Source organism: Myotis yumanensis, unplaced genomic scaffold, assembly GCF_028538775.1.
Source record: "Myotis yumanensis isolate MYYU_CA2020_CCGP unplaced genomic scaffold, mMyoYum1.0.hap1 SCAF_5, whole genome shotgun sequence".
Classification (NCBI taxonomy): domain Eukaryota; kingdom Metazoa; phylum Chordata; class Mammalia; order Chiroptera; family Vespertilionidae; genus Myotis; species Myotis yumanensis.
The window spans coordinates 84,916,672-84,939,257 of record NW_027223756.1 but is presented as its reverse complement, the minus strand read 5'-3'; the positions used below and the strand labels follow the sequence as shown (position 1 = coordinate 84,939,257).

Below are 22,586 nucleotides of genomic sequence, written 5' to 3'. Positions count from 1 at the left end.
TGCCTGATCAGGGGAGGAAAATGTATGGTGAGGTTCCCCCCTGTGGTGCTGCCATCCAGGCCCTGATATGTCCTGGCCTGGATACCGAGCACTGTTTTTCTGAGAGATTATGGAGGAGCTGGTAGATGGGTTCAAATTCTTGATATTCTTGGACAGGGCAGGTGCATCAGGTCACCAACAGTCAGAGCTGGTGAGAGGTGAGAGTGGGCACTGAAGTGTCTGTACACCCAGGATCCCAAGATGACCTGGGCGGGTCCAGAACCTGGACTCAAATCTGGAGACTTTTGGGGGGCCCTCCCAGGCTTTCCCACTAGTGTCCCACTGCCCCACTCTCAAAGGAGTCTGGGCCTCCATTCTTTCCACTACCAGATATATGAAAGGATAGAAAATCAGTGTGTACATATTTTTTGAAATACAGTGTTAGAGAAATCTGTATATTGTTGGAATTTACATGAGGCCATGAACATCTTGCATTTTGCTGCTGTTTTCACGGTTTGAATCGCCTGCCCCAGGTATCCTGGGTAGTAGTCAGCCTCACTGTCCCACCAACACTTCTCCAAGTTTTACACATCATCACACTTAGTAGGAGGGTTTATACAGAAAAAGAGGGGATAGGATTAATCTATTCTACAGGTGTATGCAATTTGTGCTCTACAGAATGCACCACTGGGACTCCCCTCCTCCCTGTCGAGGAGCTGGGGCCTCACTTGTCTTCATGATCTTTGGTAAGGGAGGTCATTTGCCACAGTGATGCAGTCCTTCAATGCAGTGGGACCACGACATTATTCAATTCAGTTGCTGTGTCCATTCTTTTATTGGGATCATCTAAGTGGTTTCTGATAGCCCTAGCCAGTTCGGCTCAGTGGATAGAGCGTCCACCTGTGTACCAAAGGGTCCTGGGTTCAATTCTGGTCAAGGGCACATGAAATCTTAAAAAAAAACCCAAGTGGGTTCTGATAGATGGCATTAGTTTACTCGGGCTGCCATGACATAGTGCCATGTTATGTGGTATAAACAACACATTTTCTCACAATTCTGGCAACTAGAAGTTTGAGATCAGAATGTGGGCAGGATTGGTTCCTCCTGAGGCCCCCTCCTTGGCTTGTAGATGACCATCTTTTATCTTTGTGTTCATCTGTTTCCTCTGTGCTTCTGTGTGACCTCACCTCTTTTGTTTGAGTGTTTTTTTTTTGTCTGTTTGTTTTGTTTTGTTTTGTTTTTATTTTTAACTGAGAAAATACCTTTATTTTTTGGAGGGCATGGGCAGTTATCCAGTCTCAGAACTTCTGGAAATGCTTCTTGGTGCCAGCAGCTTTGGTGACCTTGAGCACGCTGAAATGCGTGGTCTTGCTCTGGGGCTGCCACTCATCGACCGTGACAATGTCACCACTCTGGACATCTCTGAAGGGGGACAGATGCACTGACATGCTCTGTGGCACTTCTCACAGCAGCTGTACTTTTGGATGTGGTGCAGGTGGTCTCCGGGGTGACAATGATCCTCCACATCTTGGTCATCACGCCAGACAAGATGCACCCTCAGTGGAGGCACTGCCAGTAAAAAGGCAGTTCTTGTCAATGTCGGTGCCCTCAGTGGCCTCTTGAATGTCTTGAAGCCTGGATCCTTGTAGTTTGGTGGTAGCTTCTCTTTGCCAGTTTCTCCAAGCAGTACCCTCTTTTAAAAATATTTTTAAATAAAATTAAGTTTTTATTGATTTTAAAGAGAGAGGGAGAGGGGGAAGAGAGAGAGCTGCTGCCTTCCTCACCTGCTGCCTCCCTCACACCCCTGACCAGGGATCGAGCCCGCAACCAGGGCATTTGCCCTGACTGGGAAACAAACTGGCGACCTTTCGATGCTCAACCAACTAAGCCACACCAAGCAGGGCCCCTCTTTTTATTGTGAAAGATGTTCAGCTGCTTTTGATGGGCATGCTCAGTCGGAATGTCCTCCATCTTCACAGCCACTAGAAAAAAGAAAGCAACCTGACCTCTTCTTATAAGAACGCCAGTCATAGTGGATTAGGACCCACACCAATAAGTCACTTAACCTTAATTATTTTCTTAAAGACCATCAATTAGAATACAGGCACATTTTGAGGTAATGAGCTTTTTAGACATCAATGTGTGAATTGGGGACACACAACTCAGCTCTTAACATTAAGATAATCCTTAGCTGAGAGAGTAGCCCAGGGATAGAACTGCTGGTGGAGGGATATGCATATGTAATATTTTCATAGCTACAGATTCCAACTGAAAAGGCTGTAACAGTGACATTGCCCCCTGCTCTTTCTAATGATGGCTGCTTCTTCACATCCAGCCTGACATCAAATTTTTCTTTTTAAAAAACAATTATCATTAAAACAAGGTTTCTCTCTCTCTCTCTCTCTCTCTCTCTCTCTATATATATATATATATATATATATATATTAAAACCCTAATATGCAAATCGACCCAACGGTGGAATGACCAGTCACTATGATGCGCACTGACCACCAGGGTGGTCAGTACACTCCCACAGGGGGAGCCCCACTCAGCCAAAAAGATGGTCAGTGTGCTCCCTCCGAAGCAGTGCTAAGGACTCCTCGGGGGATGTCCACCTCCAGCTTAGGCCCACTAGGCAGACATCCCCTGACGGGTTGCGGACTGCAAGAGGGTGCAGGCCAGGCTGAGGGATCCACCCCCCCCCCCGCCAGTGCACAAATGTCATGCACTGGGCCTCTAAAATTTTATATATATACCGAGATATATAAATATATCGATATATATATTGATTTCAGAGAAGAATGGAGAGGGATGAGAGAGATAGAAACATCAATGATGAAAGAGAATCATTGATCGGCTGCCTCCTGCACACCCCACACTGAGGATCAAGCCCCCTGGCATGTGCCCTGACCGGAAATCAAAACCAGGAACTCTTGGTTCCTGGGTTTATGCTCAACCACTGAGCCACATCAGCTGGGATTCACTTCCTTTAATCTTAAATTCCAGCTCTTCACAAGTTTCTTGTCCCCATGTTGTGCGGATAAAGGTTTCTCCAATTTAATAAGAATTCTCCTACAAATTGACTCTGTTCACAGTCCCAGCATGGCTGGAAATCAGTGTACTTAGAGCATCTAAGTATGGTTTCTCAGCCTCCTCATTTCATCTGACCCATTTCTGTCTTGACCCCAAGGGTCTTAGGACCCGCCCCTAGGTATTCCATTTGTTATCATCTCCCTCAACCACGCACCCCAGGCCTGAGAAAAATGGGACAGCCAAAGGAGTCAACACTGTCTACACCCATAACTCTGACTCCATGGTACTGTGGCTGGACAGGGAGTGGCTGTCCCTGGGATCTAGGCCAGCTGAACTGTGGTGACACCAACCTGGAACCCTCACCTACCTTGGTCCAACACAATTGCTTTATCAATAAGAAGCTGCCATCTTGTTTAGAATCTCAGGTCTCACATTCTCCTTTTTCATTTTTCCCTCTTCACACTATCTCCTTCTACCTGTGTTATAGCCACCAGATCTAGGCCACCAGCCCCAGCAGTGAGTATTCTGAGGTTTCAGAACTCTCTAGAATTCTAAGTCCCAGTCCTTAGTAAAGGAAGTGCCTACTGCCTCTACTACCCAGCTCACCTCCAAGCTCCAAAGAACATGGACCAATATACACAAAGCCTGACAAAGGCACCTTCTCCCTGCCATCTTTGAGCTAATGAGGTCCCCAACCCAAGCACTTGGGGGGTTTCTCCCCAGCTTCTGTGATGTCAGTGTCTACATCAGTAATGAAGGGCTGTATGTGGGGAGGAGGTGGGGACTCCTTCTCCTGACTGAGTAGGCTCTGCAGCAGCAGGCTTCTGATTGAAGTTCAGATTCTCATTAGGGTCTCACATTTCAGAGTGGTTTGAGCAAGCTTTTTGCCCCTTTGGCTGGGAGTGGATTTTGTGTCTGCCAGGTGAGCACTCTTGTCTTTTAATGTATCCAAGCTCTGGTGGTACAGCCATCTCTCTCTAATGGCCAAGTTGCTTTTTCATTGACCATCTCTCTCTCTACCTTCTTTACTATCTCTTCCTTCCTCCTTACAGGTTACACCATTCTGTCTTCTCCCACCATTCCCAAGAGTGAGTACTTCAGATTCCTGTGTACCTGTCACTATTACCCTTTCTATAAAAATAGGAGCAGCTCAGCAATCAACAGGAAGGTCTCTGTAAAAGGGAGGCACAGTTTTCTAAGTAAGCCAGTAGGCCAGCGGCTCTCAACCTGTGGGTCACGACCATCGGAAAACACATATAGCATATCAGATATTTACGTTATGATTCCTCACAGTAGTAAAATTACTGCTATGAAGTAGCAACGAAAATAATTTTATGGTTGGGGGTCACCACATGAGGAACTATATTAAAGGGTCCCGGCATTAGGAAGGCTGAGAACCACTGCAGTAGGCCATCCTATGAGGGTTGTACCCTAGAGTCATTAGAGATGTACTAGTTCCATTAAGTACTTTTTTCAAGACCTCAGTGTTGTTTTTAAATTTTGGTAAATGAGTTAATAATAATACCTACTGTGTCTTGGTGCCTCCTTGCATTTTCACTTCAGTGCATGACAGCATTAGTAATTTTTATATATGAGTTTCTACCATGGTCTGATCATAGCAATTAGCTAAGCATGAGGGATCCTACAAAGTCTATTTGACACCTACTGTAGGGACCCCTCCGCGGCCTGGAATACATCGACTATATTATTAATGGTGTGGTATTTTCATATCAGGTTCATTGATCAGTCACCACGTTAGCCATAGCAGAGGAGGAAAGTCCCTCAAATTTTACCTAGACCTCTGGTTAGAGGTCCATAGTTTCATATTTCAAGACACCACAGGGCCACAGTTGATACTATCAGGTCTGAGGTGTTGGTATGTGTCTCAGAAATTCAAGTCAATTTATTGTCTTGACCAATAAAATGAGCCTGTGCAGATTGAGGTTGAATATGTGCAGAATTAAAGAGTGACCTTGATTTGTATTAGGGAATTATGGGGCAAGAGATCTTCCCAGAGTTCTTTATGCCAATGGGACAACCTTAGAGAAGGAGTTGCTATTGAGATAGGTAGATCATTGTCCTGGCCAAAAGATCAGTAACATGAGCACAACAATTAAATTCTTCACCAGGGAATTGGCTAGTGCTGACACAATTGCCTGGAATTTGACTGACTAATCTGATTCTTCTATCCAGTCTTTGATCAGGGATGACCTGTTCGAACTAGGGACAGAATGCATCATGTCTGCAGTGGGCTCCATCACATTTGGTTACAACATTCTGTCTATAAAAGTATGAAGTCCCTGGTCATTCATGTGTTCCCAAGTGACTCCCAATGTGTTTAGAAAGACGACCTCTTCTATAGAATGGACTGCATTAATCACAGAAGAAAACACACTTCCTCTTGTATATGAGTTATACCAGAGAAATCATTTTTGTCTCCGTTCTGTAACATCTGTTCAAAGAGAAGGCATTAGCTTAGAAAGCCTGAGGGGACCTGTATTCATGATCCAAGACAAAACAGGAAGCTGGCTGTGGAGGATCACCAACTCAGGCCCTGGGAGGACCTCCATTCAAAAAGGATTCTGTACGTTTCAGCAGGGGATGCTTGGTGTGCATCACTAGCTGAGAACAGTTTCTGATAAAGAATGCCTTAGGCCAGTGGTTCTCAAGCTTGGCTGCACATTAGAATCACCTGGGAATCTTTTTAAAATCCTGATTTCTGGGCCTCATCCTCCGGAAATTCTGTTTCTTTGTTACTAATGTTGTGGCCCCCACCCCATAACAAAGAAACAGAATTTCCAGAGGATGAGGCCCAGAAATCAGGATTTTAAAAAGATTCCCAGGTGATTCTAATGAGCAGCCAAGTTTGAGAACCACTGCCTAAGGCAATGTCCACCATAGGTGATTTAGAGACTTTTCGATGCAGAAAAGGCTACTAAAGCATTTTATGGGTCAATAGGTACGGGGAATAGATAATAATTGAGTGACTTATTTTGACAAATTCTTAAACCATTTGTTTCCTCATTCAAAGTCAGTCAATTATCAAATGTTATGTGAATAAGCAATCAAGCAGATCTGATAAAGAGACTACAGCTGGGATTGTTGTGACCAAGGGGAATGTGTCCATGATACAGATTCTGCATCTGCTTCCGTCACCCTCTCAGCACACAAGGCCTGGTGTTGCCTTGAAGAAATTATACACACTGGGATAAGCATGGATTTCTAAAGATGTTTCTAAGTAAGCAGGCACAGAGTGGGCTTGAGTTAGGTAATAAGAAGCTGAAAATGGTCCAAACATGGCAATAAAATTTTCTAAAAGATGCACATGACTGAGAATATCACCAAGCAGATCCCACTTGGGATTCTCCTTTATGTTTCAGAACCACAATGTATCCAAAGGTCTAAGGGATCTCATTGAAAATAGAAGTCTGGCCAGTGTGCCTCAGTGGTTGAGCATTGACTTCTGAACCAGAAGGCCACCGTTTGATTCCAGGTAAGGGCACATGCCCAGTTTGCAGGCTCAATCACCAGTGTGGAGCCTGCAAGAGGCAGCCAATCAAGGATTCTCACTTATCATTGACTAGAGGCCTGGTGCACAAAATTCGTGCACTCACGTAGGTCCCTCAGCCTGGCCTGCGCCCTCTCGCAGTCTGGAGCCCTCAGGGGATGTCCGACTGACAGGGAGTGGGTCTAAGCCATCAGCAGTTGGACATCTTTAGTGCTTCCGTGGAAGTGGGAGAAGCTCCCACCATGGTCGTTGCACTCACTAACCATGAGCTCGGCTTCTGACTGATCAGTGCTCTCCCTGTGGGAGCACACTGACCATCAGGGGGCAGCTCCTGCATTGAGTGGGATCGGGATGAAACCAGCTCTCCAACATCCTGAGGGGTCCCGGATTGCAAGAGGGCACAGGCAAGGCTGAGGGACCCCATAGGTGCATGATCGGGGCCAGGAAGGGATGCAAGAGGTTGGCCAGCCGGGGAGGAACCGTGGGAGGACTCCAGGGCGTCTGGCCCATCTTGCATAGTCCTGATCAGCCAGACCCCAGCAGCAAGCTAACCTACTGGAGTGTCTGCCCCTGGTGGTCAGTGCACGTCATAGCAAGTGGTTGAGCAGCCTTAGTGTATCATTAGCATATGATGCTTTGATTGGTAGAATGGATGATCAGACAACCAGACACTTAGAGTATTAGGCTTTTATTATTTAGGATGTTTTTATCTCTCTCTCCCTCTCCCTTCCTCTCTGGAATAAAAAATATATATATTTTTTAAAAAACACCTAAAAGACAGATTCTGGGAGCCTTCTCATCTCACTCTAGAGCAGTGGTTCTTAACCTGTGGGTCGCGACCCCTTTGGGGGTCGAACGACCCTTTCACAGGGGTCGCCTAAGACCATCGGAAAACACATGCATAATTATATATTTACAGTAGCAAACTTACAGTTATGAAGTAGCAATGAAAATAATTTTATGGTTGGGTGTCACCACAACATGAGGAACTGTATTAAAGGGTCATGGCATTAGGAAGGTTGAGAATCACTGCTCTAGAGGGTATTTTTCCAATTAAGATAGGGCTACAAGAAAAACTTGTTTTAGCCAGTGTCCTTTATCCACAGTCATTCGATTCTTCCTAATAAGTATTCCACATTGGGGAAAAGAAATGAACATATAAAATCTAGATACAGGAGATTTTAACATTCTTCTAGCATATAAAACCCAATGTGTCATTCACTTTCTATCATACGTATAGTAAATTAAATACACATGTACATAACATTTTAGTTTGTAAGTTTTCCCAAATTTATAGCAAGTAATGCTGCCATCATAAGATAGAACACAAAAGAACAGTTGTGGTGCCCATTTGAACAAAACCCCTTCAATATGTAATTTTTTAGTAAACACATTTTTTAAAATATATTTTATTGATTTTTCACAGAGAGGGAGAGGGATAGAGAGTTAGAAACATTGATGAGAGAGAAACATCGATCAGCTGCCTCCTGCACATCTCCCACTGGGGATGTGCCCACAACCCAGGTACATGCCCTTGACCGGAATCGAACCCGGGACCTTTCAGTCCGAAGGCCGACGCTCTATCCACTGAGCCAAACCGGTTTCGGCAGTAAACACATTTCTTAAGTTTAATTTCTTTGCTCTTTATAAAAAGTTGTAGGCATTACTCATTTCCCACAATGTCATATGTGCTGGAAGTCTAGCATGTGAATAAAAACCTGTGAATAGTGAAATAGGCAACAGGGTTTGTGGATCATTTGTAGGCCTATTTTGTGCTCATATCTCTAAAGAAATATTTCCAAATCATAACAATGACCAATAGTCTCTCTCCTTTCTAATGTCACTGACTGGAGATCCTTATAAATTAACTTGCACTTGACTGCACTGGTTTTACCTCCTAGAAAACAATTACCACCAATGGTAGAATAAAGGTTACCTCAGCATTCAATACAGAAAAAGGTCTTGCTTCCTTGCATAGCAATCAAATCATCTAACACAAGCCAAAATCTTATTAAAAGTCCTTTTGGGTACCCTGTTACTATTACACCGGACAGTCATTCATGGTTTATGATCATTCTTGTTAGAATTCATTACACTTCCCTTTTTAAATTAAATCTACTTGGTAATATTGGATAATAACATTACATAAGTCAGGTGTACAACTTTATAATACATCTGTATAACCTATTATGTACTCACCACTAGAAGGCTAGTCTCCTATAATCATATACTTGATACCTTTTACTCTCTTTATACTCCCCCATCTTCCTCCCACTCTGGTAACCACTATTCTGTTAGATCTACGCATTTGTTTAGTTTGCTTAGTTTATTCATTTGCTGCTTTTTGTTTTATAATCCTACATAAAAGTGAAATGACACAGTACTTGGCCTTCTGTCCTATTTCACTTAGCATACTCTCAAGATCCATCTATGCTGTCACATGTCATTATTTAATCTTATCATGGCTGAGTAGTATTCCATTTATACATGTTCACATCTTCATTATCATCATCTGTCGAAAGACATTTAGGTTGTTTCCATGTCTTGGCTATTGCGTAGCCAATAATGCTGTAATGAACACAGGGGCACATATATCTTTACAAATAAATGTTTTCAAAATTTTCCAGGAGATACTCAAAACAGGGATCGCTGGGTCATATGGTATCTAAATTTTTTGAGGAAAATTTTTTTGTTTTCCATAGTAGCTGCACCAATTTACAGTTCCACCAGCAGTTTGCAGAGGTTACCTTTTCCTCACATCCTCTCCAACACGTTATTTCTTGTCATATTGATAATAGCCATTCTAACTGATGTGAGGACTACATTTCTTTTTGGCTACAGGTGCGATCCTGTGGGTCACACAGAAAGAGGTAATGAGAAAACCATGACTTATGTTTTTTATATTAGGAAAAACAAATTAGAGACAAAAATTGTACCCATAAAAAAGTAAAAAAGATTTGCCTACAAAATGAAATATATAGATGATGTATTTTTAATTTATACACCAGAAACATATTAACCAATGTTATTCCAAAGCATTTTTTTAAAATTTGTCTTAGAAAAAATACACCTGAACTTATGTGACTGAGAAAAATGCAGTTTGAAAATTCACAAATATTTGACAAAAAATGCACATACTTTAAAAAAATTTTTTTTATTCATTAATCACAAAAATTCAAACATGACTGAAAACATACTGAGGGGTTACACCCAGCTTCAAGTAACAGAAAACACCCAGTCTTCCTGACAGGAGGAAGGTGCAGATTCTTACATGGAAGGACTGGGTCAAGGTAACCACTGCACATGCCACAGAGAAACAAGCACCCATATCATTTTTTTACTGCACCAATGTAGATAGCATGGTGAATCAGGAAAACATACTAACACAATTAACAGCATAAAGCTGTTTCCTATACCAATTAGAGTTTATACGGACATAACCCAGAAAAGGGGGAAATCACAGAATACAAGATGAAAGGTTGAAACAGGTGTAGGGAAAACTACACCTCTAAGAAAATAAAAATCAAACAATTGGTAGTTTAGAAGATACTCTTGATGGGAAGGAAAAAGATTCTAAAATTTTAGCTAGGAAATGGTGTATCATAGCTGGTTATCTGTCTCTCCCCCTGTATGGTGGCTCTCCAATATCTTATGCTGTCTTTGCTTCTGCCTTCCAAGTCTCATGCAAGTGAGGTTACTGGTAAATTCTACTATGGAATCATAGTGGAAATAAATTCTGGAAAATCTAGTTCTTAATGTTACCCATAGAAGGCATATCTCCAACTCTAGAGATTTTGTCCATTATCACGGGTCTTTTTTTTTTTTTAACAATTTAAATATATTTTATTGATTTTTTACAGAGAGGAAGGGAGAGGGATAGAGAGTTGGAAACATCGATGAGAGAGAAACATCGACCAGCTGCCTCCTGCACACCTTCTACTGGGGATGTGCCCGCAACCAAGGTACATGCCCTTGACCGGAATCGAACCCAGGACCTCTCAGTCCGCAGGCCAACGCTCTATCCACTGAGCCAAACCGGTTTGGCTCGGGTCTCTCTTTTTAAATAAAAATGTATTCAACATATGCCAGTCAAGAGAAAAATAAAAAGCAAAGGACAAAATATGGAAAATAATTCACACAATATATTCTTTCACAAACTTTACATAATTGTAACATACTCCTTTGTAAGGAAAATGGAAAAAGGCTCTTATACCCATCATCCCCAAAAAGGGAGTAAGGAAGGAAGAATGCATATAATGGACTATAGATACCCAGGAACTGTCACAAGGTCACTAGGAAAATCCCAAGTTACACCAAACTGCCTTTTTGTTTTGTTTTCAAATTTGTATTTGAAATATACATATATTTATTGTATGTGTATATATATACACATAATTTATATCTACATCTGTATCTAGAGATATAGATAGGGTCTCCCCAAAATCTATAGACTTTGAATGATTATAAAGTTAGTTTTCAATATACAGTTCATTTTCAAAATGTAAGAGAATCTACAGAAATGAGTACTTTTGTCAACGCCTGTTTTTCAAACTAATGACCGACATTGCTGATAATGTGAAGCAATGGAATCGCAAACATCAAGAATCATTTTGTTCAGTATTTGTGTGCCCTCAATTTGTGTTGCTGGTTTTGTACTGTAAACATAAAGTCTAGTGGATAAATTTTATTTGTTCAAAGCTTAATCTGGTTTTACTCATTATTTCAAATCACTTAAAACTGAAAAGGAGTGAAAATTGAGTTATCAGCTGTTAAATGACCCCCCCCCCAAAAAAAATGTATACATACTTTGAATAATTATAAAAGCAGTGTTTGTACTTCAATTGCATTTTCAAACTTCTAGTAGAACTTCCAGTAGCATTTTAGGATATATTTACTTTATTCAAAGCTTAGTCTGGCTGAAAAGAAACATCAACTGAGCTATCACCTGTTAAAGTACGGATACATGTTTTTGGGACACCCTGTATATTTGATATTGTTGAAATCTAGTTCTCCATTGATATTTTAGAGAAAGTGGAAGGGATGGAGGGACGTGGGAGGGGAGGGAAGGGAGAAATAGAAACATCCATATGAGATGCTGACTGGTTGCCCTGTGCATGTGCCCTAACCAGGGCCAGGGATGGAACCCACGACCCTTTGGTGTGTGGGCCAATGGCTCTAACCACTTAAACACACTGGCCAGGGCAACAAGCAATACATTTTTCTGTGAATAACTTGGTTGAGAACTGAATTGTTCAAGATGGAAGACATTTGAGAACCAACGTTTGACTGTATATGGTTTCTCTCCACTGTGCACTCACGATCCGTGATTTTCAAAGGGGTACGTTACAAACAAAGGCTTTTCCATATTCCTTACATTCATAGGTTTTTGTCTAGTATGAGTTTATTCCCATCTGGAGAGAAATTGTGTTCTGTGTAGGTTTTACCACATTGCTTACATTCATAGGGTTTCTCTCCAGTTTGAAATCTTTCATATCTTTGATACAAACTAAGGCGAGTGAATGCTTTCCCACATTCCTTACATTGATAAGGTGTTATTGCAAGGATGTATTTTCATGTGTCTTTGAAGGGATTTGTGAGAAACGTAGGCTTTACCACAATGTTTACATACATAAGGTTTCTCTCCTGTGTGAGTTCTTTCATGTGCTTGTACAGAGCGGTAAGATTTGAAGACCTTTCCACATTCTTTACATTCATAGTGTTTCTCTGCAGTGTGACTTCTTTCATGTATTCGAAGATTACTCAGGTACTTGAGTGCTTTACCACATTTTGTACATGCATAGCGCTTCTCTCCAGTGTGAGATATTTCATGTATTCGTAAGGAACTGTAATAGTTGAAGATTTTTCCACATTCCTTACATTCATAGCGTTTGCATCCAGGGTGAGAAATTTGGTGTGTTTGTAAATAACTAAAAGATTTGAAGACTTTTCCACATTCCTTACATTCATAAGGTTCCTCTCCTGTGTGAATCTTTTCATGTGATTTTAAGTAACGGGGAGATCTGAAGGCTTTTCCACAATTCTTACATTCATAGGGTTTCTCAGCACTGTGAGTTTTTTCATGTTTTCGAAGATAACTGATATCGCTGAATGCTTTACTACATGTTTTACACTCATAGGGTTTCTCTCCAGTGTGAGACCTTTCATGTGTTTGCAAGGACCTAGGATATCTGAATGCTTTTCCACATTCCTTACATACATAGGGTTTCTCTCCTGTGTGAGCCCATTTGTGTGGTAGTAAAGAACTGCAAGATCTGAAAGCCTTTCCACATTCCTTACATTCATAGGGCTTTTCTGCAGTGTGTGTTCTTTCATGTATTTGAAGATTGCTGAAATATTTGAATGCTTTACTACATATTTTACATTCATGTAGTTTTTCTTTAGTATGCCTTCTTTTATGGCTTTGAAAACTTGGATAATTTCTGAGGGCTTTTCCACTGAGTCTACACTGATAAGGCTTCTCTCCAGGGTGCTTTCTCTCACAAATGTGAAATGAAGTTGAAGAACTAAAGGTTTTCCCACATTCCTTACTTTCACAGGTTTTTTCTCCATTGTGAGTTCCTTTATGATTTTCCAAACACTGAAGATAACTGAAGGCTTTCCCACATATGTTACATTTATATGGCTTTTCTTTATATTTCCGATACTCAGAGGGCTTGTGTCCAGCATGACATCTGACATGCCTATTATGGGATGAATGATGCATGAAGACGTTCCCACATGCATTGTATATGCATGGTTTCAGTCCAGAAAGTGTTTTCTTGTTTAGACTGAGGTTTGGACTAAGGCTGAAGTTTTCTCCACATTGACTACCATTTTCCCCTTCACCGAGTTTTTCTAACATAAGACTTCTGTAAAAAACAAGCAAATTATTAATGATTTTTAGTTACTGAATTTAATATTAGTGGAATATTTGAATATTTTTATGACTAATAGCAAAAACATAGATTTTCTGCCTTGTGTGTACACTGTTTGAAATTCAATACACTGAAAGCTCTGGAGACAGCTTCACCCTTGCTATTATCAATACAGTGATATTCAGAGGCAGGTTTAAGATGACATTCAAGTTTGCTGCTGAACTCAACCCCTCCCAATACACCGAATGTACACCTATATTTTGAGCAGCGATTCCTCCTGAGAGACAACTGTGAGTCAACTGAACTACTTCTGCACAACAAGCAAGAGAGAAAGTTGGAAACCACTGGAGCTGAGGGCACAACCCAGAACCAAAGCAACTGGTGAGCATCACTAGATGTTTCCTCAACATGTGGATAGTGGGTGAGAGAGCCATCCAGGTTTTCTGGCCAACCTGCAGGGTGCTGTAGCATGTCCTCAAGCTGCCCTTCCGAGAGCTAGATCCAGCAGAAACAGGAGGGCACCATAGCTTACATACAAGGGGATCCTCCCACTGGGGAAATTGATTCAGCAAGTACAGGAAGGTGCTGCTTTGTACACCCACTTTACTGCATGTACAAGCAGGGCTCCCCCACCAGGAGAGAGTGCAGTGATACTTGCCTGCAGGACTACCCTGTCCTGAGAAAGTGCAAAGATAGTGGGGCACTACTGTGTGCTCACATAGGGCTACCTCTCCTGCAGAAAGTGTGGAGCTAGCAAAATGCTGCAGTGCCCACATGCAGGACTGCCCCTCCAGAGAAAGTGCAGAGATAGTGGGTGCAGCTGCGCATGCATGTGGGACTGCCCTGTCTGAGAGAAGTGCAGAGATAGTGGGTGCAGCTGCGCATGCACGTGAGACTGCCCTGTCTGAGAGAAGTCAGAGCTAGCAAAACTTGGCAATATCCACATGCAGGGTTGCCACTTGCAGAGAGTGAGTGGGGTGCACGTGCAGGGATACCCCACCAAGACTGGGTACAGAATTCATGACAAATGACTGTGCGCATATGCAAGGCTCCTCCACCCAGAGCTAGCAGGGCATTGAAATGCAGGCCTGCATAGTGGCCCTGCCCAAACCCTGCTTTGACAGAGGACAATTAGAGCAACAGGGCACACACGTATGGCTAGCCATGTAGAATGAGTGGGGCACAGCTGAGTGCACAAGGAGTTGTAATGCCTAGAGAGGGAGCAAAACTAGCAAAGTGGAGCTGTGTGCACACAGCAGGCTTACTCAACCTGGAGAGGGGGGAAGCTGGTGGGGAGACACAATCATATAAAGCAGACCCGTCACACCCTGCTAATAACAGACAATAAAGCAAAAGATTAAGCCAAGAGCACAAAAAGAAGCCCCACCAGGATTAGAAGGGAAAGGCAGCACGCACACACAAGGCTGTCCCACCTGGAACCCACTCTTTCAGGCCAGGTGACACCAGGCAGTATATGCACCCACCTCAACTAAAACCGGCAAAAATTATCTGACACACAGTCTACATAGAGACCAATTTTTAAGACTAGGAGAGATAGATATTATACCCCACTCAGGAACAAACACAGAGAGTCAACTAAAATGGGAAGACAAAAGAATATGGCCCAAATGAAGGAGCAACAATAAAATTCCAGACAAAAGTCCTAATGAAATGGAGATAATTTGCCTAATAAAGAATTCAATGAAATGGTCATAAGGATGCTTAATAAACTTCTGAGTAGAATAGAGGAACTTCGATAGCACTTCAAAAAAGAGACAGAAAAGGTAATAAAGAACCAAGCAGAGTCCTTTCCGGTTTGGCTTGGTGGATAGAGCGTCAGCCTGCAGACTGAAAGGTCCCAGGTTTGATTCCAGTCAATGGCATGTACCTTGGTTGCGGGCACATCCCCAGTAGGAGATGTGCAGGAGGCAGCTAATCAATGTTTCTCTCTCATTGATGTTTCTAACTCCCTATCCCTCTTCCTTCCTCTCCGTGAAAAATCAATAAAATACATATTTTAAAAAAGAACCAAGCAGAGATAAGGAATACAATAACCAAAATGAAGTATACATTACAAGGAATTGACAACAGATTAGTTAATACAGAACAATAGAGTACCAACCTGGAAAACAAAATAGTGGAAATTACCTAATCAAAACAACAAAATTTAAAAAAATTTTTTTTTAAATAAGGATAATATCAAGAGAGTTCTGGGATAGCATCAAGAACCCTAATATTCGCATTATAGGTATTTCAGAAGAAGAAGAAAGGGGCAAAAAGAATACTTGTAGAAACAATGGCAAAAACTTTCCTAACCTAGGAAAGGAAACAGATATTCAGATCCAGGAAACAGAGTTCCAAACAACATGAAGCCAAGAGACCCTAACCAAGACATGGGAATCAACCTCCTGGCTCATAGGTTGATGCTCAATTACTGAGCCATACCAGGCGGGCTCTCCCAAACATTTTATTTAATTTATTTATTTATTTTTTTTTAATAACTTTTTATTGATTTCAGAGAGAGGAAGGGAGAAGAGAGATATAGAAACATCATGATGAGAATCACTGATTGGCCGCCTCCTGCACGCCCCCCGCTGGGGATCGAGCCCGCAACCCAGGCATGTGCCCTTGACCAGAATCGAACCCGGGACCCCTCAGTCCGCAGGCCAACGTTCTATCCATTGAGCCAAACCAGCTAGGGCTCTCCCAAACATTTTAAAGAAGAATTAGTAATTATCCTCAAACTACCCCCAAAAAATTGAAGAGGAAGGAATGCTTCCAAATTCTCACTGATGTTTCTAACTCCCTATCCCTCTTCCTTCCTCTTCTATGAAGTCATTATCACTACAATACCAAAACCAAATAGACACTACAAAACAAAGAATTATAGGCCAATATCCCTAGATGAATATAGATGCCAACATTCTCAACAAAATACTAACAAACCAAATTCAACAATACATTAAAAGGATTATATACATTATCAGGTGGGTATTACTCCTGCAATGGAGGTTCACCATGTGTAAAACAATGTGGTTCATCACATCAATAAAACCAAGGGAAAAAAACCATATCATTATCTCAATAGATGAAAAAAAAAGCAATTGACAAAATCAGTATCTACTTATGATAAAAATTCTAAACGAAGTGGGTATAGAAAGAACTTACCTCAACTTGGTAAAGGCTAAACATCACAAGTCCACAGCTAACATCATACTCCATGGTGAAAAACTAAAGGCTTTTCCTCTAAGATCAGGAATAAGACAAGGATGCCCGCTCTCACCACTATTATGCAATATAGTATCAGAAGTCCTAAGCCTCAGCAATCAGTCAGACAAGAAAAACAAATAAAAGGCATCCACAATTGAAAAAGAATAAGTAAAATTATCACTATTTGCAGATGATATATGTATAAAACCCTAAAGACTCCACAAAAATAGAAAAAATAATTAAATAGAACAGTAAAATACACAGAAATTTGTCACATTCCTATATACTAATAGCAAATCAAATCATCAGAAGAAGAAATTAAGAAAGCAATCACATTTACAAATAGATAAAAAAAAAAATACCTAGGAATAAATTTAACAAAGGAGGTAAAATTACTGTACTCAAAAAATTATAAGACATTGAAGAAAGAAATGTTAGAGGATAGAAATAAATAGAAGCATATACTGTGCTCATAGATCTGAAGGATTATATTAAAATGACCATATTACCCAAAGCAATCTACAGATTCAATGCAATCCCTATCAAAATACCAATGACATTTTTCTCAGAACTAGATCAAACAATCCAAAAATATATATGGAACCAAAAAAGACCAGGAATATCAAGCTGGAATTCTCACACTCCCTGATTTGAAACTACATTACAAGGCTATAGAAATCAAATTGGCATGGTACTGGTGTAAAAACAGGCACATAGATCAATGTAACAGAATAGAGCCCAGAAATAATCTCTAGATTCTATGGTCACCTAATCTATGACAAAGGAGGCAAGACTACAGAATAGATTAACAACAGTCTCTTTAACAAATGGTGTTGGAAAACTGGATACATGCAAAAAAAAAAAAAGAAACCAGACCCCTCTCTTAGACCAGATACAAAAATAAAAATCAATTAAAGACTTAAATTTAAGGCCTGAAATAATAAAACTCCTAGAAGAAAACATAGGTAGTAAATTATTTGACATCAGTCTGAGTAACATCTTTATGGCTATATCCCCTCAAATAAGTGAAACAAATGAAAAGTAAACAAATGGGACTTCCTCAAACTAAAAAGCTTCTGCACAGTGAAGAAAACCGTCAACAAAATAAACAAAAAACAACCTACTGAATATTCAAAAATAACATACCCAATTAGATTGATATCCAAAACATAAGGGACTCATATAACTCACTAACAAAAAAATCAATTGTCTGATTAAAAAATTGGGCAGAGATTGCTTCTCAGCCTTTGGCTAATATCTAGTATAGAGATCTGCTCTTGTCAGTTTAACATTTGATACAGACTCTATTTGAGTACATATCAAATGGATTTTTAGAACAGGGAGATGGACTAGGAGCTTGCTCTGTCCATGCTATTGCAGTATCTTCAGGAACAGTGCACTCCTTCAGGGACCAAAAAAATAAAAGGGGGGGGGGGGGGGGTGCAGAGGACATCTCTACAAAAAAAGACATAGAAATAGCCAATAGACATATGAAAAGATGCTCAACATCATTAATCGACAAGGAAATGCATATCAAAACCACAATGAGATACCATCTCGCACTAGTCAGAATGGCTATTATAAAAAAATGAACAAATAACATGGGTTGGCAAGGATGTAGAGAAAACAGAACTCTTGTGCACTGTTGGTGGGTTTGGAAACTGGTGCATGCAGCCACTATGGAAAACAGTATGGATAAATTCCACTTCTAGGTATTTATCCAAATGAAACAAAACCACTACTTTGAAAAGGTATATATACACCCCTATAATTTATTGCAGCATTATTTATATAGCCAAGATAGGTTTTATATGTGTGTGTGCGCACACACACACACACAGTGGCCAGATTATTATGACCACCTGACATTTGTAGGCAAATTAGCTATAATTTCCCACTGAAGTTGCTAGAGGGGCAGATCATTATAAGCGTCTGAATAGCACAACATACCTAAGTATCGTTGCTGATCAAGTTCATCCTATCATGTTGATGGTGTATCCCAATGGAGATGGCTTCTTCCAACAAGACAATGCGCCATGCCACGGTGCTCATATTGTGCAGGAGTGGTTTCAAGAACATGAGGGAGACTTTACCTTGCTTAGGTGGCCCCCACAATCACCAGATCTCAATCCAATTGAGCATTTGTGGGACTAAGTTAAAAGAGCCATCAGGCAGCTGGTTCCACAACCATCAAATCTCACAGAACTGGACAGTGCTATTTATCAGGCATGGTGTCAGATTCCTCGCATCACCTTTCAACATCTTGTGGAATCAATGCCAAGAATCACCACAGTATTGAAAGCAAAAGGTGGCCCAACAAAGTACTGATGGGGTGGTCATAATAATCTGGCCACTCAGTGTATCCTATCTAATAATAAACAAACATGGTAATTGGCTATGCCCCCCATTGGATAATCAGCAAGATATGCAAATTAACTGCCAACAAAGGTGGCGGCTAATTTGCATACTTCAGGCAGGGCGGGACAGCACGAGCCACCAGCATGAGCCACCATCCAGACCCCTGTGGGCAACCCCAGAAGCCACCTGCCTGCCTCCCGTCATTGGATCCAGTCCCAGGCTGCAGGCAGGCAGGCCCCGGAAGCCCCAGAAGCCGCCTGTCATCGGATCCGGTCCTGGGCTGCAGGCAGGCCTGCTCCAGAAGCCCCAGAAGCCGCCTGCCTGCTACCTGTCATCGGATCCAGTCCCGGGCCGCTGGCAGGCCACGGAAGCCCCAGAAGCCGCCAGATATGGCAGTAACTCTATCAGTAAGCACTCTTAAAGTCAGTGGCATAAGTGCACCAATTAAAAGAAGGTGAATCAAAAACAAAACCCACTTTAAATATAAAGACACATACAGATTAAAAGTAAATGAATTAAGCTGCAGCCTGTTTTGCTCAGCGGATAGAGCATTAGCCCATGGACTGAAGGGTCCCAGGTTAGATTCTAGTCAAGGGCACGTACCTCAGTTGCTGGCTTGATCCCCAGTTCCTATCAGAGCATGTGCAGGAGGCAACCAATCAATGTGTCTCTCCCTTTCTCTTCGCTCTCTCTAAAATTCAATGGAAAAATATCCTTGGGTGAAGATTAACAAAAACAAAGTAAATGGATTAAGTAACATTAAAGAGATTATAAGAAAAATATATTCCAAATTTTGTTAGTTGTATAATGGTTATGTTTAAATTATTAATACCTAAGAAATTGGGTGAATAATATGCTGTAGTATTTTATAGTTTTTTTTACATGTTTGAGATTATTTCAAATTAAAAAATTAAAAATTAATAAAATATTAATTGAAATGTATCTGCATTACATGAAAAACCTCCTAATTGCTTCTAGCATAATTTATTAAAATGTGCTAAAATTTACAGGGGTTCAATTAAAAAATATCTTAATTCTAAATGATATAATAGAAAATATATAGCCCTAGCTGGTTTGGCTCAGCGGATAGAGTGTCGGCCTGCGGACTCAAGGGTCCCAAGTTCGATTCCGGTCAAGGGCATGTACCTGGGTTTCGGGCACATCCCCAGTAGGGGGCGTGCAAGAGGCAGCTGAATTGATGTTTCTCTCTCATCAATGTTTCTAACTCGCTATCCCTCTCCCTCTCCCTTCCTCTCTGTAAAAAAATCAATAAAATATATATTTAAAAAAAGAAAATATATAATAGTGCAGTTATAAGCACTTATCTGAAAATAAAAATTTAAAGAAGTGAATTTAAAGAAGGGATTAGCCAAAGAAAATATATGCACAACCCATGGACACAGACAACAGTATGGTGATGGCCAGAGAGAAATGGGGGGCAAGAGCTGGGTAGAGGGGGCAAAAGGGGGGAAATAGGCGCATCCTATATAATAATAATAAAAGGCTAATATGCAAATTGACTGAACGGCAGAATGGCCGGTTGCTATGATGCGCACTTGCCACCAGGGGGCAGACGCTCAATGCAGGAGCTGCCCCCTGGTGGTCAGTGCACTTCCTTATGGGGAGTGCCACTCAGCCAGAAGCTGGCTCATGGCTGGCCAGCGCAGAGGTGGTGGCAGGAGCCTCTCCCACCTCAGTGGCAGCACTAAGAATATCCAACTAACCGTTTAAGCCTGATCCCTTGGGGGCCTAAGCCTTTAGTCGGACATCCCCTGAGGGCTCCCTGGCTGCCAGAAGGATGTCTGACTGCAAGCTTAGGCCTGATCCCCCAGGGAGTGGGCCTAAGTCAACAGGTGGACATCCCCCAAGGGGTCCTGGACTGCAAATGGGCGCAGGCCAGGCTGAGGGACCCCCCCACCCACCGAGTGCACAAATTTTTGTGCACCGGGCCTCTAGTATATATATATGTATATATAGTCAAGATAGGTTTTATATGTGTGTGTGTGTGTGTATGTGTATAAGTAATATATATATAGAATAGAATATTACTTAGCTATTTAAAAAAATGAATCTTGCCATTTGCAACACCATAGATAAACCTAAAGGCTATTATGCTGAGTGAAACAAGTCAGACAGAGAAAGACAAATACTGTATGGTTTCACTTATATGTGGAATCTATAAAAACAAAACAGGTAAAGAAAATCTAAACAGACTCATAGAAACAGAGATCAAAGGGATGATTATCAGAGGGGAGGGAGTAGGGAGAATAAGTGAAAAAAGTAAAGTCAGGAATAGGGTGATAAATTTAATAGTGGAAGATAATTACTAGAATTAGTGGGGAGATTGTGTTATAAGGTATAAAAATGTTAAATTACTATATTGTCACCCAAAACTAATATAACAAATATAGTATGTATACCAACTATAGTTAAACTTAAAATATAGAAAAAAAGTGATATTCATGTATAGGATTTATTAATGCTGTTTCCATGTAAACTAGTTTGCAAACACTTAGTATTTATGTCATATATAAGAAAGTAATTTAATTTTTTAAGACTAAATTTGAAGCAAGGGTTGCTTTGGTTGCTTCTTTGGAAAATTTTGTAGCATAACAGGTTTCTTATGTGAGGCAGTGCTTTCTGTTGTGTGACTCACTTTTGTTTTCTTCCCTGGTTTTCTTCAATGTCATGATCTTCCCATTTTTTACCTAAAGAAGCAGACCCAGAAAATTGGTTTCAACGTATTAGAAATTATACAAAAATTAGTAGATTCTATTTCTATGATGAGCTGTGACCATGCTCAGTTTATTTACCAATGTCCTCCTTTCTCACATTACCATCTTAGGACAATGTTGATGGGTAAGAAACACTTGTTCTCTAATTGAAAAAGTGAAGGAAAGTCACCATCCTTACCTAAGAAGGCCAAGTTCCTGAAGGTTTCCCTCATCACATCTCTGTGGAGCTTTTTCTGTGAAGGATTCAGTAAGGCCCACTCCTCCTGGGTGAAGTTCACAGCCACATCTTCAAAGGCCACCGAGTCCTAAAACACCCCAATATATGTCCATTACGATGAGTGAGACTGACAGCACTGAACACTCAGATTCCATTTATAGGAAGGTTATGTATGATTCTCCCATTTCCAAACACCTCATCTATGACTCTATCATCAAAAATTTACTCTCTATCCCACACTCACTTCCTTATACATTTAACACCATCATAAACACATGGAAATTATCAACGTATTTTTACTGTAACCACATTACATATTTTTTAAATGGCAGGGGCTCAAATACTTTGGGGAAATTACAAAAATGCTATACAAATTAAACAAATATTATCATTTTCAGACCATCAATACCTTGTGAAAAAATTCATCTTTTTTTATTCACTATTTATAGGACTCCATAAAACAAGGTCATATCTGCATGAGGTTTCAGTAGAAGAACTGGAAAGTTTTTCTTCTACTCCCATTACCAAAACCAAAGAGTCCAAGAGGCTTGTGGAATTTCAATTTTTAACAAAGCCTAGCAGGTCACACATACTGCCTTAAAGTCCTCCATTGGAAGAACAGACATAGCTCACTTTAACTTTGCTTTCCTGTGCGTGGCAGTTATTGCGTT

The 22,586-nt window shown here is 40.9% G+C and overlaps 1 protein-coding gene and 2 pseudogenes across 1 annotated transcript in view; 1 reads left to right on the top strand and 2 right to left on the bottom strand.

The window, feature by feature from the left end:
- Positions 1–353: 353 nt before the first annotated feature.
- LOC139010993 (small ribosomal subunit protein uS17-like) lies at positions 354–21,908 on the bottom strand (annotated as a pseudogene).
- The window catches only part of LOC139010990 (zinc finger protein 709-like), a 29,732-nt gene continuing 16,801 nt past the window's right edge, over positions 9,656–22,586 (bottom strand). Inside the window, 4 exon segments of the mRNA XM_070416132.1 lie at positions 9,656–12,070; positions 12,072–13,389; positions 21,620–21,671; positions 21,877–22,003. Of these exon segments, the coding sequence (XP_070272233.1) occupies positions 11,897–12,070; positions 12,072–13,389; positions 21,620–21,671; positions 21,877–22,003 (1,671 nt within the window). The 3' untranslated portion in view covers positions 9,656–11,896.
- On the top strand, positions 17,838–18,010 carry LOC139011936 (U2 spliceosomal RNA; annotated as a pseudogene).